Raw genomic sequence first — 16519 nt, 5'->3', positions numbered from 1 at the left:
CCCTTCTTGTATTACTGCTGAAGAAAATTGAAATCTTTTCCTTGTTAAGCCTTTGACCAGAGGCTTTTTCATATAAATCCAATAGATACTCCACTCAATGGAATTTGATTTACAGAACAAGATGCTATCATCTACAATGAACAGATGATTGATGGAAACTCGGTGTCTTCCTATAGGCAATCTAGTGAGTATGTCATCCCTTTCAGCCTTATTTAATAAGCAACTTAGAGCCTTAGAACAAATGATAAAAAGGAAGGATGAAAGAGGATCATCCTGCCTAATACCTTTGGAAGGTGTGAAGCTTTGCTAAGGGGTGCCATTTAAAAGAATTGAATAAGAAACTGTAGTGACACATTACATAATCAAGTTAGTCCACCTTCTTACAAATCCCATTTTCTTCATGACTACATCCAAAAATTTCCATTCAATCCTATCGTAGGCCTTACTTATGTCTAGCTTTAGAGCCATATATCCTTCTCTACCCTTCATTTTGTACTTCATAGCATGTAAGGCTTCAAAGGTAATAATAACATTGTAAAAAATGAGCCTGCCTGAAACAAAAGCACTTTAAGTTGGAGAGTTCAGATCTAGTAAAACTTGTTTCAACCTGTTAGCCAACACCTTTGTTATAATTTTATAAAGAACATTGCTAAGGCTTATAGGTCTGAAGTCAGAAACAATGGATGGGTTTGCTTTTTTGGAATAATGGAAATAAAATTCTCATTAAGTCCATGTGTCTAGCTTCCATGGTTCAAAACTTCCAAGATTGCTTCATAGACACCAGACCCCACAGTGTCCCAATGTTGTTGTTAAAATGTAGCTGGAAAACCTTCTAGTCTAGGTGATCCAAGAGAATTCACTGAAAGGATTGCCTCTTTTACTTCCAATTCAAAAAAGTCTCTAGATAGACTTACATTCATTTCTTTAGTTATAGAATTTTGCAAAGAACTAATACATATATCAAAGTCTTCATGATTAGAGGTAGAAAATAAATTTTGAAAGAACCCTTGGAAGGTATTGCTAATAAAATCAAAATCTGAGGAGGTGTTGCCATACATGTCAGTAATCCTAGATATTGTACTTGTCTTCTTTCATTGAGTAGCGCATTTGTAAAAATACTTAGTGTTCCTGTCACCATCTTTAAGCCAAGCTTGTTTTGCCCTTTGCTTCCATCTAATGTGTTCCACCTCTAGGAATGCATTGGTCTCTTTCTGCAGGTTACTGATGTCATGATTAAGGCTCCCATCATTAGCTTCTTGTAATTGCTTTAGTTTCTCAAGCTTAGCAGATATAAGCTAAGTCTACCCTTTCTGAGAAGCCTTGCTCCATTGCTTTAGTTTTACTTGACACTTTTCCAGGCTTGTGGTTATACGAAATAGTAAGTTACTCAAACATCTCAGGGCAACCAAGATTCTTTAACAGCTTCAATACATCCTGTCTAAAGGATTTACTTCTAATAGTAGAGGATTTAGTACGACTCAAAGAAATCATAATAGGCTTGTGATCAAAGCACTTTGCAACCAAAGTTGAAATAGAATAATGTTCAACATGCCATTGTTTCATCTCAGGATTCTTGACCTCAGCACAAGGGGTATTGGTGTCTCAACATTCCCACAAGCCATATCTATGTGTCTCGCCATGTTATATTTAATGAGTTGCTTTTTGCCTTTAGTCATACAGAGGGCAACTACTCTGATGTTCTCCATGCCTTCAAGTTGTGGCCTCTTCCCAAAAGTCTTCAACATGCCATTGTTTCATCTCAGGATTCTTCATTTGTTGGACCTCTTGTGAACTCCTCCTCTTCAGTGATTGTACCCTCCACTTCTACAACTCCGGACTCATCTTTTTCAGCACTACCTGCTTCCAATCTCTCTACTCTAGCATCTTCTCTACCTGCATCAACTCCTATTAGAACTCATCACTTGATCACTCAAAATCAAGATGGCACTCAACGGTTTAAAGTTTATTTCTCTTATTGCCATCCTATCCTAATTTGTTTTGTTGCAAACTTGGCAGCCCACACAATAGAACTAAGGACTTACCAACAAGCTCTAACAGACCTTTGTTGGTAACAAGCCATGGAATAACTTATAGCTCTACATGCAAATTGCACTTGGACCTTGGTCCCAAATCCTCTTACATGAACTTGGGTAGTAGCAAATGGGTCTTCAAAATAAAAATTTGTGTTGATGGTACTTGGGAATGTTATAAAGCTCAACTAGTAGCTTATGGCTTTACTCAACTCCATGGACTTGATTATGATGAGACCTTCAGTCCCATGGTTAAACCCGGGACTATTTGGTTAATCTTAACTTTGGCCTTGTCCCAACAATGGCCCTTGAAGCAACTCGACGTTAGTAATGCTTTTTTGCATGAAGACTTGCAAGAATGTGTATACTTGATTCAATACTTAGCCACCTAGTTTTGTGTATTCTACTCATCCCGATCATGTTTGTAAATTTCACAAGGCCCGTTATGGGTTGAAGCAAGCCTCTCGGGCGTGGTATATAAAGTCCAGCTCCTATCTTCAACAATTGAATTTTCAGCAATGTCCATAAAATACTTCTTTCTGGTTCTAATGTCCTTTTGGTTGTAATGTATGTGGATGACCTCATAGTTATTGGAATTTTTTCTACTCAGATTGCTTAGTTTATTTCTCATTTATCCCCTGCATTTCACATGAAGGATCTTGGTGAATTACATTATTTTTTGGGCATCCAAGTTACTCAAGCTAAGTCCTCTCTCACTCACACCTAGACTAGATATGTTCCCTCATTACTTCAAAAGTTTGGCTTAGATGGTGCTAAACCTTTTTCTTTCAACCCCACTAGCCTCGAGTGCTCTACTATCGGCTACAAACGGTACTCCTTTGAATGATCCCATCTTGTATCGTCAAATGGTTGAGTCTATGCAATATATGACATTGAGTCATCCTGACATAGCATTTGGAATAAATATGGTGTGTGAGTTCATGCAAAGTCCCCGTGATACACATCTCATTGTTGCCAAATGAATGTCAAATGAATCTTTCATTATCTCAAAAGCACCCTTCACCTTGGACTTCAGTTTGCTCCAACTTTCATAACTAATCTTTGTGGTTATTGTGATGCTGATTAGGTAGGTTCACGGAATGATTGTCGATCCACCAATGGTTTTTCCATTTTTCTTGGGAATAATCTACTGTCTTGGGGTGCTGAGAAACAAGTTACTGTATCTCATTCCAGTATCGGACTCTTGCAATTACTGCAACTGAAGTCATGTGGTTTATGTACCTTCTCAAATCTCTCAGCTACTCTCTTCAAAAACCAATCTTATATTGTGACCATTTGAGTGCCTTGCAAATGGCCAAAAATCTTGTGTTTCATAATCAAACTAAACAAATTGAAATTGATGTCTAATGTGTTTGAGAGAAAGTTGCCCTTTATCTTATTTCTCTTGAACACATTTCGGGCACTGCTCAGGTATAAGATGTTTTTACCAAACCCTTGTGTGCTCCTAAGTTTGTTCCCAATAGCAAAAAGCTCCTCGTTGGTCTAATCTCACCTTGAGTTTGAGGGGGAATAATAAGATAAGCTTCCAGATGTGTGCTAGCCTACTATTATTATCTTCTCACTGTCCCTCTGAGATGCCATGATACTCTCTAGCATATTTGTCTTTCCATAATTGTCTAACACTACATAAATACATTGTAATTGTTGGTTTATATATTAACAGATTGTATAGATGATAGAATAGTAGAACTTACTCATCAACGACTTGTGTAATATATATATACATATATATATATATATATATCGATACATGATACACAGAGAGTGTGGACTGTTTTTGAAATGTTTTCTCACAATAGCTGATATCCATGCACTAATTAAAAGTTTTGGCATCTTTATCCAATAAGATGGGATTTTTTTTCAGATTTTATAGATGATTGTTCTTATAAGTGGGACCATGTATAACATAAACTTATGTGATTAGTGCATGCATCCAAATGACTGGATAAATAGCTAGGTATATTTCAAATTAAAATGTTCTAATTATTGGATAGGGGAAATCAACGACGTGCACCTTCACGCTAGCCAATGAAAGAAAATTAATAAATATTAAGCATATTTTAGATAGAAAGAAAAACCATGTTTCTTATTTCTTGAACCTTAAGTTTTTTGTTGATGGAATGAGAGAGAGTAAAATGTAAAGAATGGATTAATAAAAAATAAAACAAAGAAAAGGAAGTGAAATAATCGGATCTTTTGGAAAGGATCGGAATCGAATATTAACACACTACAATAAAAATTGGATTTAGTGATAGACAAAACTGTCACAAGAAATGGAAAAAATGTCACGAAATATATTAGGTGACGGTTATAAACCGCCACCCTCACCGTCACGAAATGTGCGTCACAGAATACATATGGTGACAACTTACTGTACAAACGTCACTAAAAATATTTTTAGTGACGATTTGTGATGTGCCGTTTTATATAACATTCGAATGTTTACTTTTCTATGACGGTTAGAATCTGTCACAGAATATTACGTTCGAACGTAAAGTAGACAAATTGACATCCGAATGAGAGCAGGTAACGTTTGTTGATTATCGTTTGAACGTATTATATTTATGTTCGAACGTTTATATGTTCGAACGTTACGTTCGAATTTAGATTCCAACATAAAGGAAACAATGTCCGAATGTTCAAATCACAACGTTCAGACGTTCTTTCCAATGTTAAGAAACTAGAGTTTGAACGCAAGAAGTATGTTCGGAGATTTGGAACGTTAAAAGTTTAAACATTCGAATGTAAGTTTCATTTGTTGGTGTAAACGTTCGAACGCTATGTTAAATTTTGTGTGATTACGTTCAAACGTGTGTTCGAATGTGGAATACTATTTAAACGTTTTTATTTACATTCGAACGTACATATCAGAAATACTAAACTCATCCCATTAATAAACATACCAATTGTATCATATTACATAACATATTTCACAACCAACAATGTTTGTAATTGTTTTCCAAGTAGATATTAAAAATTTAATACACTAATAAAATTCATTTCTTTTTGCTTCCTCGTCCACGACGATTCTGTTGCAATGACATAACACGCTCTATTTGCAGCATCATCTCCCGCTGCACTTGCTCTTGGACCTCACTACATATTCTTTCCTCTTGGTCTCTTTGTTGATCCTGCAAACGCGTCTCTAAATGAGACTGTCGCTGAGTTGCTGTCTGGACCTCATATACTCATTCTCGTGTCGTACAACTTCTAACTCTTTACTAAGATTATTAATTTGTGAAGTCGATGAGGTTGAGGAGGATGAACCAGAATGCTTGAAAGATCATCCCAAACCTCTTGCCATACTAGAGTTGGGCCTGAGCACTTGTGTGAAAATTTCTATGTCACTAGTAGGGATTCCCCATAAGCTAACTGCAACTCTATCATTCTTTCCTACAGTTTGAAAGATCAAAACACACAATAGTTAACGTATTAAAAGAAATACAAATAAAAAAGAATTTAACCATATGTTGCATAATTTATTTAACAAAAGGAACACCGTTTACATAATTAATTGCAGCAGCAGGATCCATCCACTCACTATGCTCATTAGTTTGAGCAGCATCATAAACATTAACGAGGGAAAAGTTTTCAGGATCATCACATTTATAACAAAACGACATTAGCAAATTTAAAAAGATAGTGTTAGTACTTATATAAAAGAATAACAGGAAAATAAATGAATTATATAGTTTATTAATTACTATTTTTTCAGCAAGACGATGGAATGATCTTGAACCAGTACGATGGTGAATAGTCAGAGCGGATGTATTATGTGCATTTGTAGAACTTAAGTACTACAAATGCACATTAAGAATGTTAATTGTAATATATATATACATATAAGATAAACAACAAATATTAATGTAAATAATTAATGGAAATAAATCTAGAATACCTGATATTCTGGATATGCAAAAAGATCACAACACTTTATCTAGTCGTCTAACTTCATCTGCTGGAAAGGTGACTGTGCAGCCTCTTCAAACGACTCAAACTTCTTGAAGTGGTCGTGACATCGTCCCTTGTGACGTCGGACTAGTGTAGCCATTAACTCATTCACAGTTCTCAAATTCTCGCTACGACCAAAGTCGAGGTCAAATTCATCCTAATTATAAATTAATTAGGTAAAAAATATGATATACTAATGTAGGTGAAAGAAATGAACTGTCCAAGTAAACTCACCAGCACGCGACTCCGAATGTGTTCCTTAATCTCATTCGGCACATCTCGCCAGGAGCGCACATAAAATGAAGCATAAGCTCGGACTACTGTACCAATATAGAAGGAAAGCACTGCTGCACTATCATCTACTCCTCCAGTGGAATTATCAGGAATTGTGACTTTCAATTTGTCATGCCTTCGGTTTTTCTCAAGTGAGATGCCGCGTGTATAGCCACAACCGCGACGAGCGGATGCATCAACTAATATATATAATGTGTATAATTTTTATAGTTATATAGTTATTGAGACAAAAATATTAAATATATAAATAATTATCAACGACATTTCCTTACTAGTAGGTGTCAACTGGGTATCGTTCTCTGTAGTATTAACTTCGGAACGGACTCTTCAGGTAGGGAGTCCTCAACAAGTTCCGGACTTAGACTTGGTGGAGGAGGCACATTTCTTCTTTGTCTTTTTGGCGGCATACTTGAAATTGATTATATATACCAAAAAAATTTAATTAGATGAAATTAATTATTATTATAAAATTCTATCCTCATATATGAATAAAGTTTTTAGTACTTTTAGTCTTCATCTTCGGATGTATTTTCCATGCTTGTTTCAGAATCTCTCTCTATAACATCTTCATCATCATCATCAACCTCTTCTTCGTCCTCCTATCCACTTCCCCTCCGGATTCTTCTGAGTCTTCTTCTTCTGAGTCTTCTACTTCTTTCTCACTTTCTTGAATTGAATGATCATTTAATACAGACGGATCGAGATGGATGAGTGGGACGTCATCTCTACATAAGGGGAGTAACTCGAGTGCACCAAGGTCAACAAATAAGTTAATACCCCCCCATCTTTCTAGTAGGCCTCTACATTCGGAATGTCATCTTCATCTCCACTAGTATTGTAATCTGCATTCGTTCCTACTTCATATATATTTCGAGGGACACATTTTTGTATGACTCACCAAGTTATCTCTCCACTATCTTCATCAACACTTTTCATTGGATCAATCAAGTAATAGATTTGAGTAGCTTGACAAGCCAATACGAATGGATCATCTTCGTACCACTTATATGCAATATTTACACTCGTAAAATGATTATCCCTATATATCGAAACCCGACCACCGCCTAGATCCCACCAATCACATTTAAAGACAGATGTTATAGACCCACCCAGATATTTCAATCCGATAATATCACGAATGACACCATAATAATCAATATCATCTGTTCCATGACTCCCCTCGACCAACACACCACAGTTTTGAGTCTTTCTATTACATTCATGGTCCAGAGTATGGAATCTATAACCTTGAACCGTGCATGCAGTGTATTGAAGTGCTCTATTTGAAGGACCAAGGGCCAATGCATACAATTCAAAAGAGACAGATCCGGGATTACGAGCACGTTGTTCCAAACTCTAACAATTGAAATAATGTTATTAATTAAATATTACCTAGAGTTAAAAATTTTATAATCTAACATATCAAGTAGAGTTTAGTTCATACACATTGTTCAAACCATCCAGAAAATTCTTCCTCGTGTCTTGCCACTATATTCTCTACGCCTTCTATCTTAAGTTTGTCCATGTGCTCACTATATATATATGCAAAATCATATTATTTTATGTCACAAAAGTTATAGTTAACCTCATTGAATCTAAAAATATTTAAACCTTTTAAAACGACATACCTGAGATAGTGATCAATCTCCCGATAATTATTTAGCACGTACCACCGAACTTTACCCAACTCTATATCAAGTAAATTGTAACCCGTTTGTGCACCCAAGGATTGTACATTTTGAAAAAACACTGATAGCTCACAAGGAGGCAGAGCAGTAAGATCAGCATTTCGCTCTTGACAATTAAATCGTGTCTCAACACCACGAAGATGTAAAGAGCAAAATGTTAACCATTCATTGTGTATATAGGCCTCTGCTATTGAACCCTCAGCTCTGGCTTTATTCCCAACAGTACGCTTTAGTCGACCCAAATATCTTTCAACTGGATACATCCAACGGTACTGCACCGGTCCACCCAACATTATCTCCCGGGGTAAATGTATTGCTAAATGGACCATGACATCAAAAAATGATGGTAGAAAGATCTGCTTGAATTTACATAACATAGTAGCAATGTCTTCTTCCAGTTTCTGCAACATATCTCGCTTTACTACCCGAGCACACAAATCCTTAAAAAACATACATAGTTCGGTTATGGCAACACGTACGGTAGATGTTAGCTTCCCACGAATTCCCACTGGTAATAACTTCTGCAAAAATACGTGACAGTCATGACTTTTCAATCCACCAATTTTCCAGTCATCAGGGCTTACGCATCTACTGATATTTGAAGCATAACCATCTGGCAGCTTCACACCTTGCAACTACTTGCAGAAGTCCATCCTCTCCTCCCTTGTCATCGTAAAACATGCATGCGGCATGACCACCCTATCACCTTCCACCCGTAAATGCAGATTATGTTTAATTCCCATTCTCTCAAGATCTTTCCTCGTCTTAATCGTATCTTTCATCTTTTTACTAATGCTCATTAATGTACCCAATATATTATCACAAATATTCTTCTCTATGTGTATTACATCCAAACTATGTCGCAACATGCAGGATGACCAATACGGCAAGTCAAAATAAATACTACGCTTTGTCCAATTCAATTCTGCTGCACCTCGTTTTCTCTTGTTCTTTCCCCAACCTTTGCCAAAATTGTTCGCTGCCACATGTACCAATTGTTCTAGTATTTCTTCCCTAGACAACTCATTTGGCGCAATTCTATCATCTACTTACCCATCAAACTTAGCGGATTCTGTTCTCCATGCATGATTTGTTGGATAACGTCGATGACCCATGAAACACAACTTTTGAGAATATTTTAACCACTCACTAGTAATTTCTTTATTACACGTCGGACACGCTAACTTCCCTTTAGTACTCCAGTCGGAAAGATTCCCATATGCTGAAAAGTCATTTATCGTCCACATTACCGCAGCATGCATTTGAAAAGTTGTCGACGTCGATACATCATAAGTTCTGATGCCTGTTTCCCATAACTCTTTCAGCTCTTCAATCAACGGCTGCATATATACGTCAATGTCATTCCCAGGTGATCTCGGGCCGGGGATAAGTAAAGTTAACAAAAAGTTGGGCGCCTTCATGCACCTCCATGGTGGAAGGTTGTATGGAATCAACACTACAGGCCAAGTGCTATAACTTGTACTCATATTCCCAAAAGGATTGAATCCATCGGTTGTGAGTCTCAGACGCACGTTCCGAGCTTCTATCCCAAACTCTGGATACTGATTATTGAAAGATTGCCATGCAAGTGAGTCAGCTGGGTGCCTCATAAATCCGTCATTATTAACTCTTTTCTCCTTGTGCCACTTCATATCGTGAGCTATTTTCTTATACATATATAATCTTTGCAACCTAGGTCTCAATGGAAAATATCGCAAGACTTTAACTGGCAGGCTTTTCTTACCCTTCCACCTCGACTCTCCGCATACAGGACATGCTTGTTTCTCCTCGTTCTCCTTCCAAAATAAAACACAATTATTCTTGCATGCATGTATGGACTTATACTCAAACCCTAATCCCTTTCTCAACTGTTTCACTTCATAAAAGTTCTTCGGCAATGCAGAACATACAGGAAACACTTTGTTAAATAAGTCTAATACCATGTTTATTTCTTTGGTTGACATCCCACACAATGACTTAATGTGAAGCAACCGTACAATAAACGACATTTTGGAATGTTTTGTACAGCCTGGATACAGCTCGTGCTTTGCATCTTCCCACATTGCAGGAAAATTCCCAGAATCATTCCCTCGGCCACTTGAGGCATTGTCGTCAACCTCATCCATAAACATCTCAACTCCAATATCACTCAACATCTCCTCCATCTCATCTCGCTCATAATCATCATCCACGTGCCTCGAATAATTCGGATGACCGAATAATCCATCCGCTGATTGTGCATACGGCTCACCATGCAGTACCCATCGAGTATACCCCAAATCCATACCATTCACAAATATATGACTTTCAACTTCATCCAACCCTATCGCACACAAATTTTTACAACCTCGATATAGACACTTAACGTAACCACGACTATCAGCAGATGTCCTTGCAAAATCAATAAAAGGTTCTTACTCCACGTGCATAGGGTATTTAATAATTTCCAAGTCTATCGCCTAGCTGCATCCAACTTTTATCCATTTCTATAAACATCTAATTATTAGTAACACGTAGTATACTATAATACACATGCATGTCATGCTCCTATTCAAATTACTCTTTCTCAAGGTAGTTGGTCATATCCCATTCGAGATTATATTATCCTTATTGCACAAGTTCCGTCACTCTAATACTTTCTACGTCAGTAGAAATTTCGGTAGCACCTCCCCATAGTTTTCCAAGTATACATGTTCACATATAGGGATTGTGACCCTATGAACAGTATACCCGAAGAACAATAAAGGAGGACACCGAAACTTCATACTAAACGTGTTCAGTAGGAATAACAAGAATGTGCAATACAGATAATATAATCTCAAACTGTCCACACTGGACAATTCAGGAATTAGTGTACACCTAAATGTACACTAATTCCCAAACGGGTCTAAGGTTATTTATCCAATGTCATACAATATCTTATAAAAAACACTACAAACAAATTCTCAACCATGTTCATTGAATTAAAAACTACAAACAAGAATTTCCATGTGTTATATGTTGTTAAACAATAGGTTAGATAGAATAATATACTTACATACTACATTTCTTGTAAAGAATGATTGAGAATTACCTGAAAGAATATGCCTAACAAGCATGTCCAATTACGAAGGATTTCCTTTCTCTCGGTTTGAGAGGTGAGGTGCTTCCTCTCTATTGTTCTTTCAGAACGTAGAGACTAATCTCTTGAACTTTGTTCGAAGAGTGTATTACGGCTCAGGTTTAGTGTTGACTCAGAGTATGGATACGGCAGAAGAATTATCCAACATGTACGAGGGATTAAGGCTCACGGAGGAGGAGAAGCAAGAAGTTTCTGTCCCAAGAGAGGAAGTTTTACTATCTATAGAAAAAAGTAAGAAGTGCATAGCAATCCTTGTAGTAGCAGAAAAAGAAGTAAACAGAGGAGCATTCCGTGCGACTATGAGCAAGGCATGGAAAGTGGAAGGCCAGGTGCACTTCAAGGATCTAGGATTCAATAGAAGCCTTGTTGAGTTTCAAAATCCTATAGAAAAAGATCGTGTACTAGCGGGAAGACCCTGGTCCTTCGACAGGTCCCTAGTCTGCTTATTCAATTGTGAAGGATGTTTGGCTCCAAAGGACATTAATTTCAAGTTTGAACCCTTTTGGATTCAACTTCACGAGTTACCGTTTGCTGGAATGAATAAAACCATGGGAGAAAGGCTGGGCTTGGCAGTGGGTCCAGTCCTGGCAGTGGATGTCGATGCGAGTGGTATGGCATGGGGAAACTTTCTCAGGGTTCGAGTCTTAGTTGATATATCCAAACCTCTCCTACGAGGTAGATTTCTTAACATGGATGGGAACCGATACTGGATCCCTTTCAAGTATGAAAGACTACCCACTTTTTGCTTCCAATGCGGGACCATTAAGCATGCTGGTCTCTCCTGTCCAAACCCTCTTTTAGGAGGAAAACTACGTGAAGAAACGGAGTTGCAGTATGGAACGTGGCTCAGGGCAAGCTCCCAGCAGAGAAATGCTTCCTTCTTTGGCAAGAAGGGTGGAGACTCTGAAAGTTCAGGAAGTTGGCGCCAAAACAAGCCAAGGGACAATAGGACTGACTGGGATGGGACGGGGCCCAGCAAACAGGGTAAAACTGGAGCAGGTCTCGAGCAAACTGAGATGGGGACTTCTGACAATGTGCAGCTGAGTGGCCTTTTACTAGGGAAAGGAAATAAGTACAAACCTGATTGCCAACCGTATATACTTTTTCAGGTAAGCAGTGGGAACCTACAGACTCCCCTAGTGGTTGCAGAACAGTCGAAAGAGGCTGGGATTTCAAACCAAGTTGCATCTAGTCAAGGCCTCAGCATGGCACAAGGGAACTATTCTAGTTCAAGTCCTGTCAGGGATAACCCACAGGTCAGTTCCCCATCACATAACTCACCCATTAAAGTACGATCCAGTAGGCCATGTAAAGGTCCTACGTGGAAGAGAAGAGTAAGAAGTTTTAACTCTACGGGTGTTCATGACCCTACTGATTCACTGGGCCTTAGTGACACAGTTATGACTGACTCTAATGGCTTGAAATAAAAGAAAAGGTTGGGGGTGGAGTTGCAAGAACCTATTATGACTAGGAGAAGGGCTAAACAAGCTAAATTGGCAGAGGCTGGTTTCCAGCCCTGCCAATTGCCATGAAACACTTAGCTTGGAACTGCCGAGGGCTTGGGAACCCTCGGACAGTTCGTGAGCTTCACCTTCTGGTGAAGGAGAAGAGCCCTGACATAATCTTCCTTAGTGAAACAAAGTGCAGAAGGGAGAGGATTGAAAAGATTAGAGACAGATTGAAGTATGCATGTAGTTTTTCAGTAGACAGCCGTGGAAGAAGTGGGGGACTGGCCTTTATATGGAAGGAGGGGGTGGAGGCAGACTTAGATTCTTATTCTCAATCACATATATCTCTTCTGATAAATGCAAGTAACTCAAGTCTCAAAAGAACTCTAACTGGTTTCTATGGTCAACCAATCACAGCTAAAAGATCTGAAAGTTGGGACCTCTTGAGATTAATTCACTCTAGAATCCAAACTCCTTGGCTATGTATGGGAGATTTTAACGAAATCATGTACCAAGATGAGAAATTTGGTTTTGGAACCCGCCCATTCAAACAAATGGAAGAGTTTAGGTTGGCCTTGGTTGATTGTGGTTTGATGGACACAGGTTTTATAGGCTCTATCTTTACTTGGTGCAATAAAAGGGAAGGGTTAGACTTAACTAAATCCAGGTTAGACAGGGCCCTGATAAATGAGGATTGGGAAAACCTATTTGATATTAACCAAACCCATGTACTACCTGGACAGTGCTCAGACCATAACCCACTCTTAATCCATAGTGTCAACTCTAAACAAGAAGTAGTCCTAAAGAGAAGGCTATTCAAATATGAAGTGGCTTGGGGCAATAGGGAAGGTTGCAAGGAGCTTATCAAAGAAGTGTGGAGACAAAGAATTTTTGAAGGGACTAAGCTTAAAGACACTCGAGCAAGGCTGGAGGGTTGTAGAGAAAAATTGTAGGCTTGGAGTAAGGAGGCATTCAGGACTCAGAAGAGAATGCTTGACCAAAACAGAGAGAGACTCAGAAGACTTCAAGACTCTGATACAGGCCAAAATTGTGGACTGATTAAAACTATTCAAAAGGAAATAGATGAGCTGCTTGAAGAGGAAGAACTCAAGTGGAGGCAGAGAACAAAACAAAGGTGGCTTAAGGATGGAGACAGGAATACCAAATACTTCCATAGATGTGCTACTCATAGGAAACAAATGAATTCAATCAAAGTGATTACCAGTGAGGAAGGTGTTAGAGAGCATAGCCAAGAAGGTATAGCCAAGGTCTTTCAAGATTTCTACCAAGTGCTCTTTGCTTCATCCCATCCAGAGAATATTGATGAAGCCTTGCAGTCTGTCCAACCGTGTGTAAGTGAAGAGATGAACTTCTGGATTACTAGGGCCTTTACTGAAGAGGAAGTGACAGCAGCTCTTAAAGGTATGAACCCCCTTGGTTCTCCTGGCCCGGATGGTTTCCCAGCTGTTTTTTATCAACATCACTGGGGCACAGTTGGGAAGAGTGCTACAGAAGCAATTCTTGAAGCTCTAAATGGCAGGCAAGGCCTTAGTGACCTTAACCAAACTTATATCTCTCTAATACCAAAGAAGAAACTCCCCCAATCAGTTGTTGATTTCAGGCCCATCAGCTTGTGTAATGTTCTCTATAAAATTGCCTCCAAAGTAATAGCAAACAGGCTCAAAACCATCCTACCAAACCTGATTTCATCATCTCAAAGTGCCTTTGTCCCAGGAAGGTTGATCTCGGATAATGTAGTGGTGGCCTATGAGCTTCTGCACTCGATGCAAACTAGACTCAAAGGTAAACATAATGGGTTTATGGCCTTAAAGCTAGACATGAGCAAGGCCTATGATAGAGTGGAATGGATTTTCATGCAGAAAATTATGCTTAAAATGGGCTTTGCTGTCAGTTGGGTGAACCTGGTTATGGAGTGTGTTACAACTGTGAGTTATTCCTTGCTGGTTAATGGTGTCCCTCAGAAGGTTTTCTACCCTACAAGAGGTATAAGACAAGGAGATCCTCTCTCCCCTTATCTATTCATAATATGTTCAGAGTTTCTGAGTCACAGTCTTAACAGAGCAGAGAATCAAGGCCTAATTTCTGGTTTACCAGCAGCTCGTGGTGGCCTGAAAGTAAACCATCTGCTATTTGCTGATGACAGCCTAGTATTCTGTAGGTCCAAGCCAGAGGAATGGAGTAGGCTTCGACATGTACTAAGCAATTATGAAGAAGTCACTGGTCAAAGGCTCAATATAGAGAAGACTTCCATATTCTTCAGCAGAAACACTAGGAAAGAGGTACAACAGGCTATCCTTCAGCAAGCAGGGCTTAGAGCCCATGGTCCTTTTGATAAATATTTGGGACTCCCTTCTTATGTTGGGAGGCAAAAAACCAAAGCATTCACTTCAATTGTAGACAGGATCAAATCTAAAATGGCTAGCTGGAAGACAAAAGTGCTCTCACAAGGTGGAAAGGAAATATTGTTGAAATCTGTATTGCAATCTATCCCCACGTACAGCATGGGAATTTTTAAACCACCTAAGTCTATCATTAAGATTCTCAACAGGCTACTACAGTCTTTTTGGTGGGGTCAAACAGATAGCAAGTCAAAAGTCCACTGGTTAAGTTGGCAAACAATGGGAAAACCCAAGGATCAGGGGGGCATGGGGTTTAGAGACTTTGAGTTTTTCAATTTGGCATTGCTGGCCAAACAAGGGTGGAGAATCATTCAAGACCCTACCTCCCTTGCAGCTCAGGTTCTGAAGGCCAAGTATTTCTCAGGATCAAACTTTCTCTCAGCAAAAGGTAAGGCAAGTGACTCATATGTATGGAGACGTTTCCTTTCAGCAAGGCATGTACTTATGGAGGGCATGTTATGGAGAGTTGGTGATGGATCCTAGATAAAAATCTGGAAAGACAAGTGGCTTCCAAGCCCTTCTACTTTTAAAGTGCAATCTCTTGTAAGAATACTAAATGCAGAAGCAACAGTAGCAGATCTAATAGATCCAGACACTGGACAATGGAACTTAAACCTTATCCATGCCATTTTCTCAGAACCTGAGGCCAAGTTAATCAGTAGGATGACTATTAGCCAGTGTGGTAGTCAGGATATGAGGACGTGGAGGTGTTCAGAAAATGGGAAATTTACTGTTAAAAGTGCATACCATCTACAAGGAACAATGGAGGGAGATAAGAAGGGGCAGTGCTCAAGTTTGAATCATAATTCAAAGACCTGGAGGAAAACGTGGAGCCTACAAGCACCTCAAGCCACGAAGTCCTTTCTGTGGAGAGCAGCCAAGGAGTCCCTTCCCACGTGTTTGAACTTGTATAAAAGGAAGATGGTTGATTCTCCCCTCTGTCCAGTCTACCACAGAGTTCCTGAGTCAGTTACTCATGCCATTTGGTCATGTTCAGCTGCACAAGATGTTTGGTCTATGAGTGCTAGGAGAATTCAGAAACTAAATGTGGAAGGGGGCCCTTTTTTAGAGGTTCTGAAGCCCTTGTTAGAGAATCTCTCCTCCCATGAGCTAACAGAAGTGGCAGTTACAGCAAGAGCTATATGGAACAGGAGGAATCAGTGGCTGTTTGAGCAATCTTTTCACTCACCTTTCCAGGTCTCGAAGCAGGTCCACACAGAATTGACAGCAATAAAATAGTGGACAAGTTCCAGGGACAAAGCTTCTGTGACTCAGGTGGTTAACAGTTCTGAGTGGACTGCCCCTCCTTCAGGCTTCTACAAGGCTAACTGGGATGCAGCAGTGGATAAGGGGAACTCCAGGATTGGTGTGGGAGTGGTTGTGAGAGACTTGAGTGGTATGGTGATGGCTTCAATGTGCTCTTCCATGCTCTTAGACCCAGATCCTTTGCTAGGGGAAGCCGTAGCAGCTCTCAAAGCATCTACTCTTTGCTCTAACATAGGACTGGATCAGGTCATGTTAGAGGGGGATTCCTTAGCAGTGGTCC

General features: G+C 39.1%; 1 protein-coding gene across 1 annotated transcript; it reads left to right on the top strand.

Annotated features, from left to right (window-relative positions):
- The first annotated feature begins 12633 nt into the window (after window positions 1-12633).
- Window positions 12634-13506, top strand: LOC122296792. The gene has a single exon (XM_043106587.1). The coding sequence runs from the start codon at window positions 12634-12636 to the stop codon at window positions 13504-13506; it is 873 nt and encodes a 290-aa protein (XP_042962521.1).
- Window positions 13507-16519: the final 3013 nt, after the last annotated feature.

This window comes from Carya illinoinensis, chromosome 15 (genome assembly GCF_018687715.1).
Source record: "Carya illinoinensis cultivar Pawnee chromosome 15, C.illinoinensisPawnee_v1, whole genome shotgun sequence".
Taxonomy (NCBI): domain Eukaryota; kingdom Viridiplantae; phylum Streptophyta; class Magnoliopsida; order Fagales; family Juglandaceae; genus Carya; species Carya illinoinensis.
The sequence above is the reverse complement of the archived record's forward strand: the minus strand, read 5'-3'. Positions and strand labels throughout refer to the sequence as shown.

Excerpts from the sequence above, each read along its gene's own strand:
- LOC122296792 (XM_043106587.1), top strand. The coding sequence starts at position 12,634 with ATGAAACACTTAGCTTGGAACTGCCGAGGGCTTGGGAACCCTCGGACA.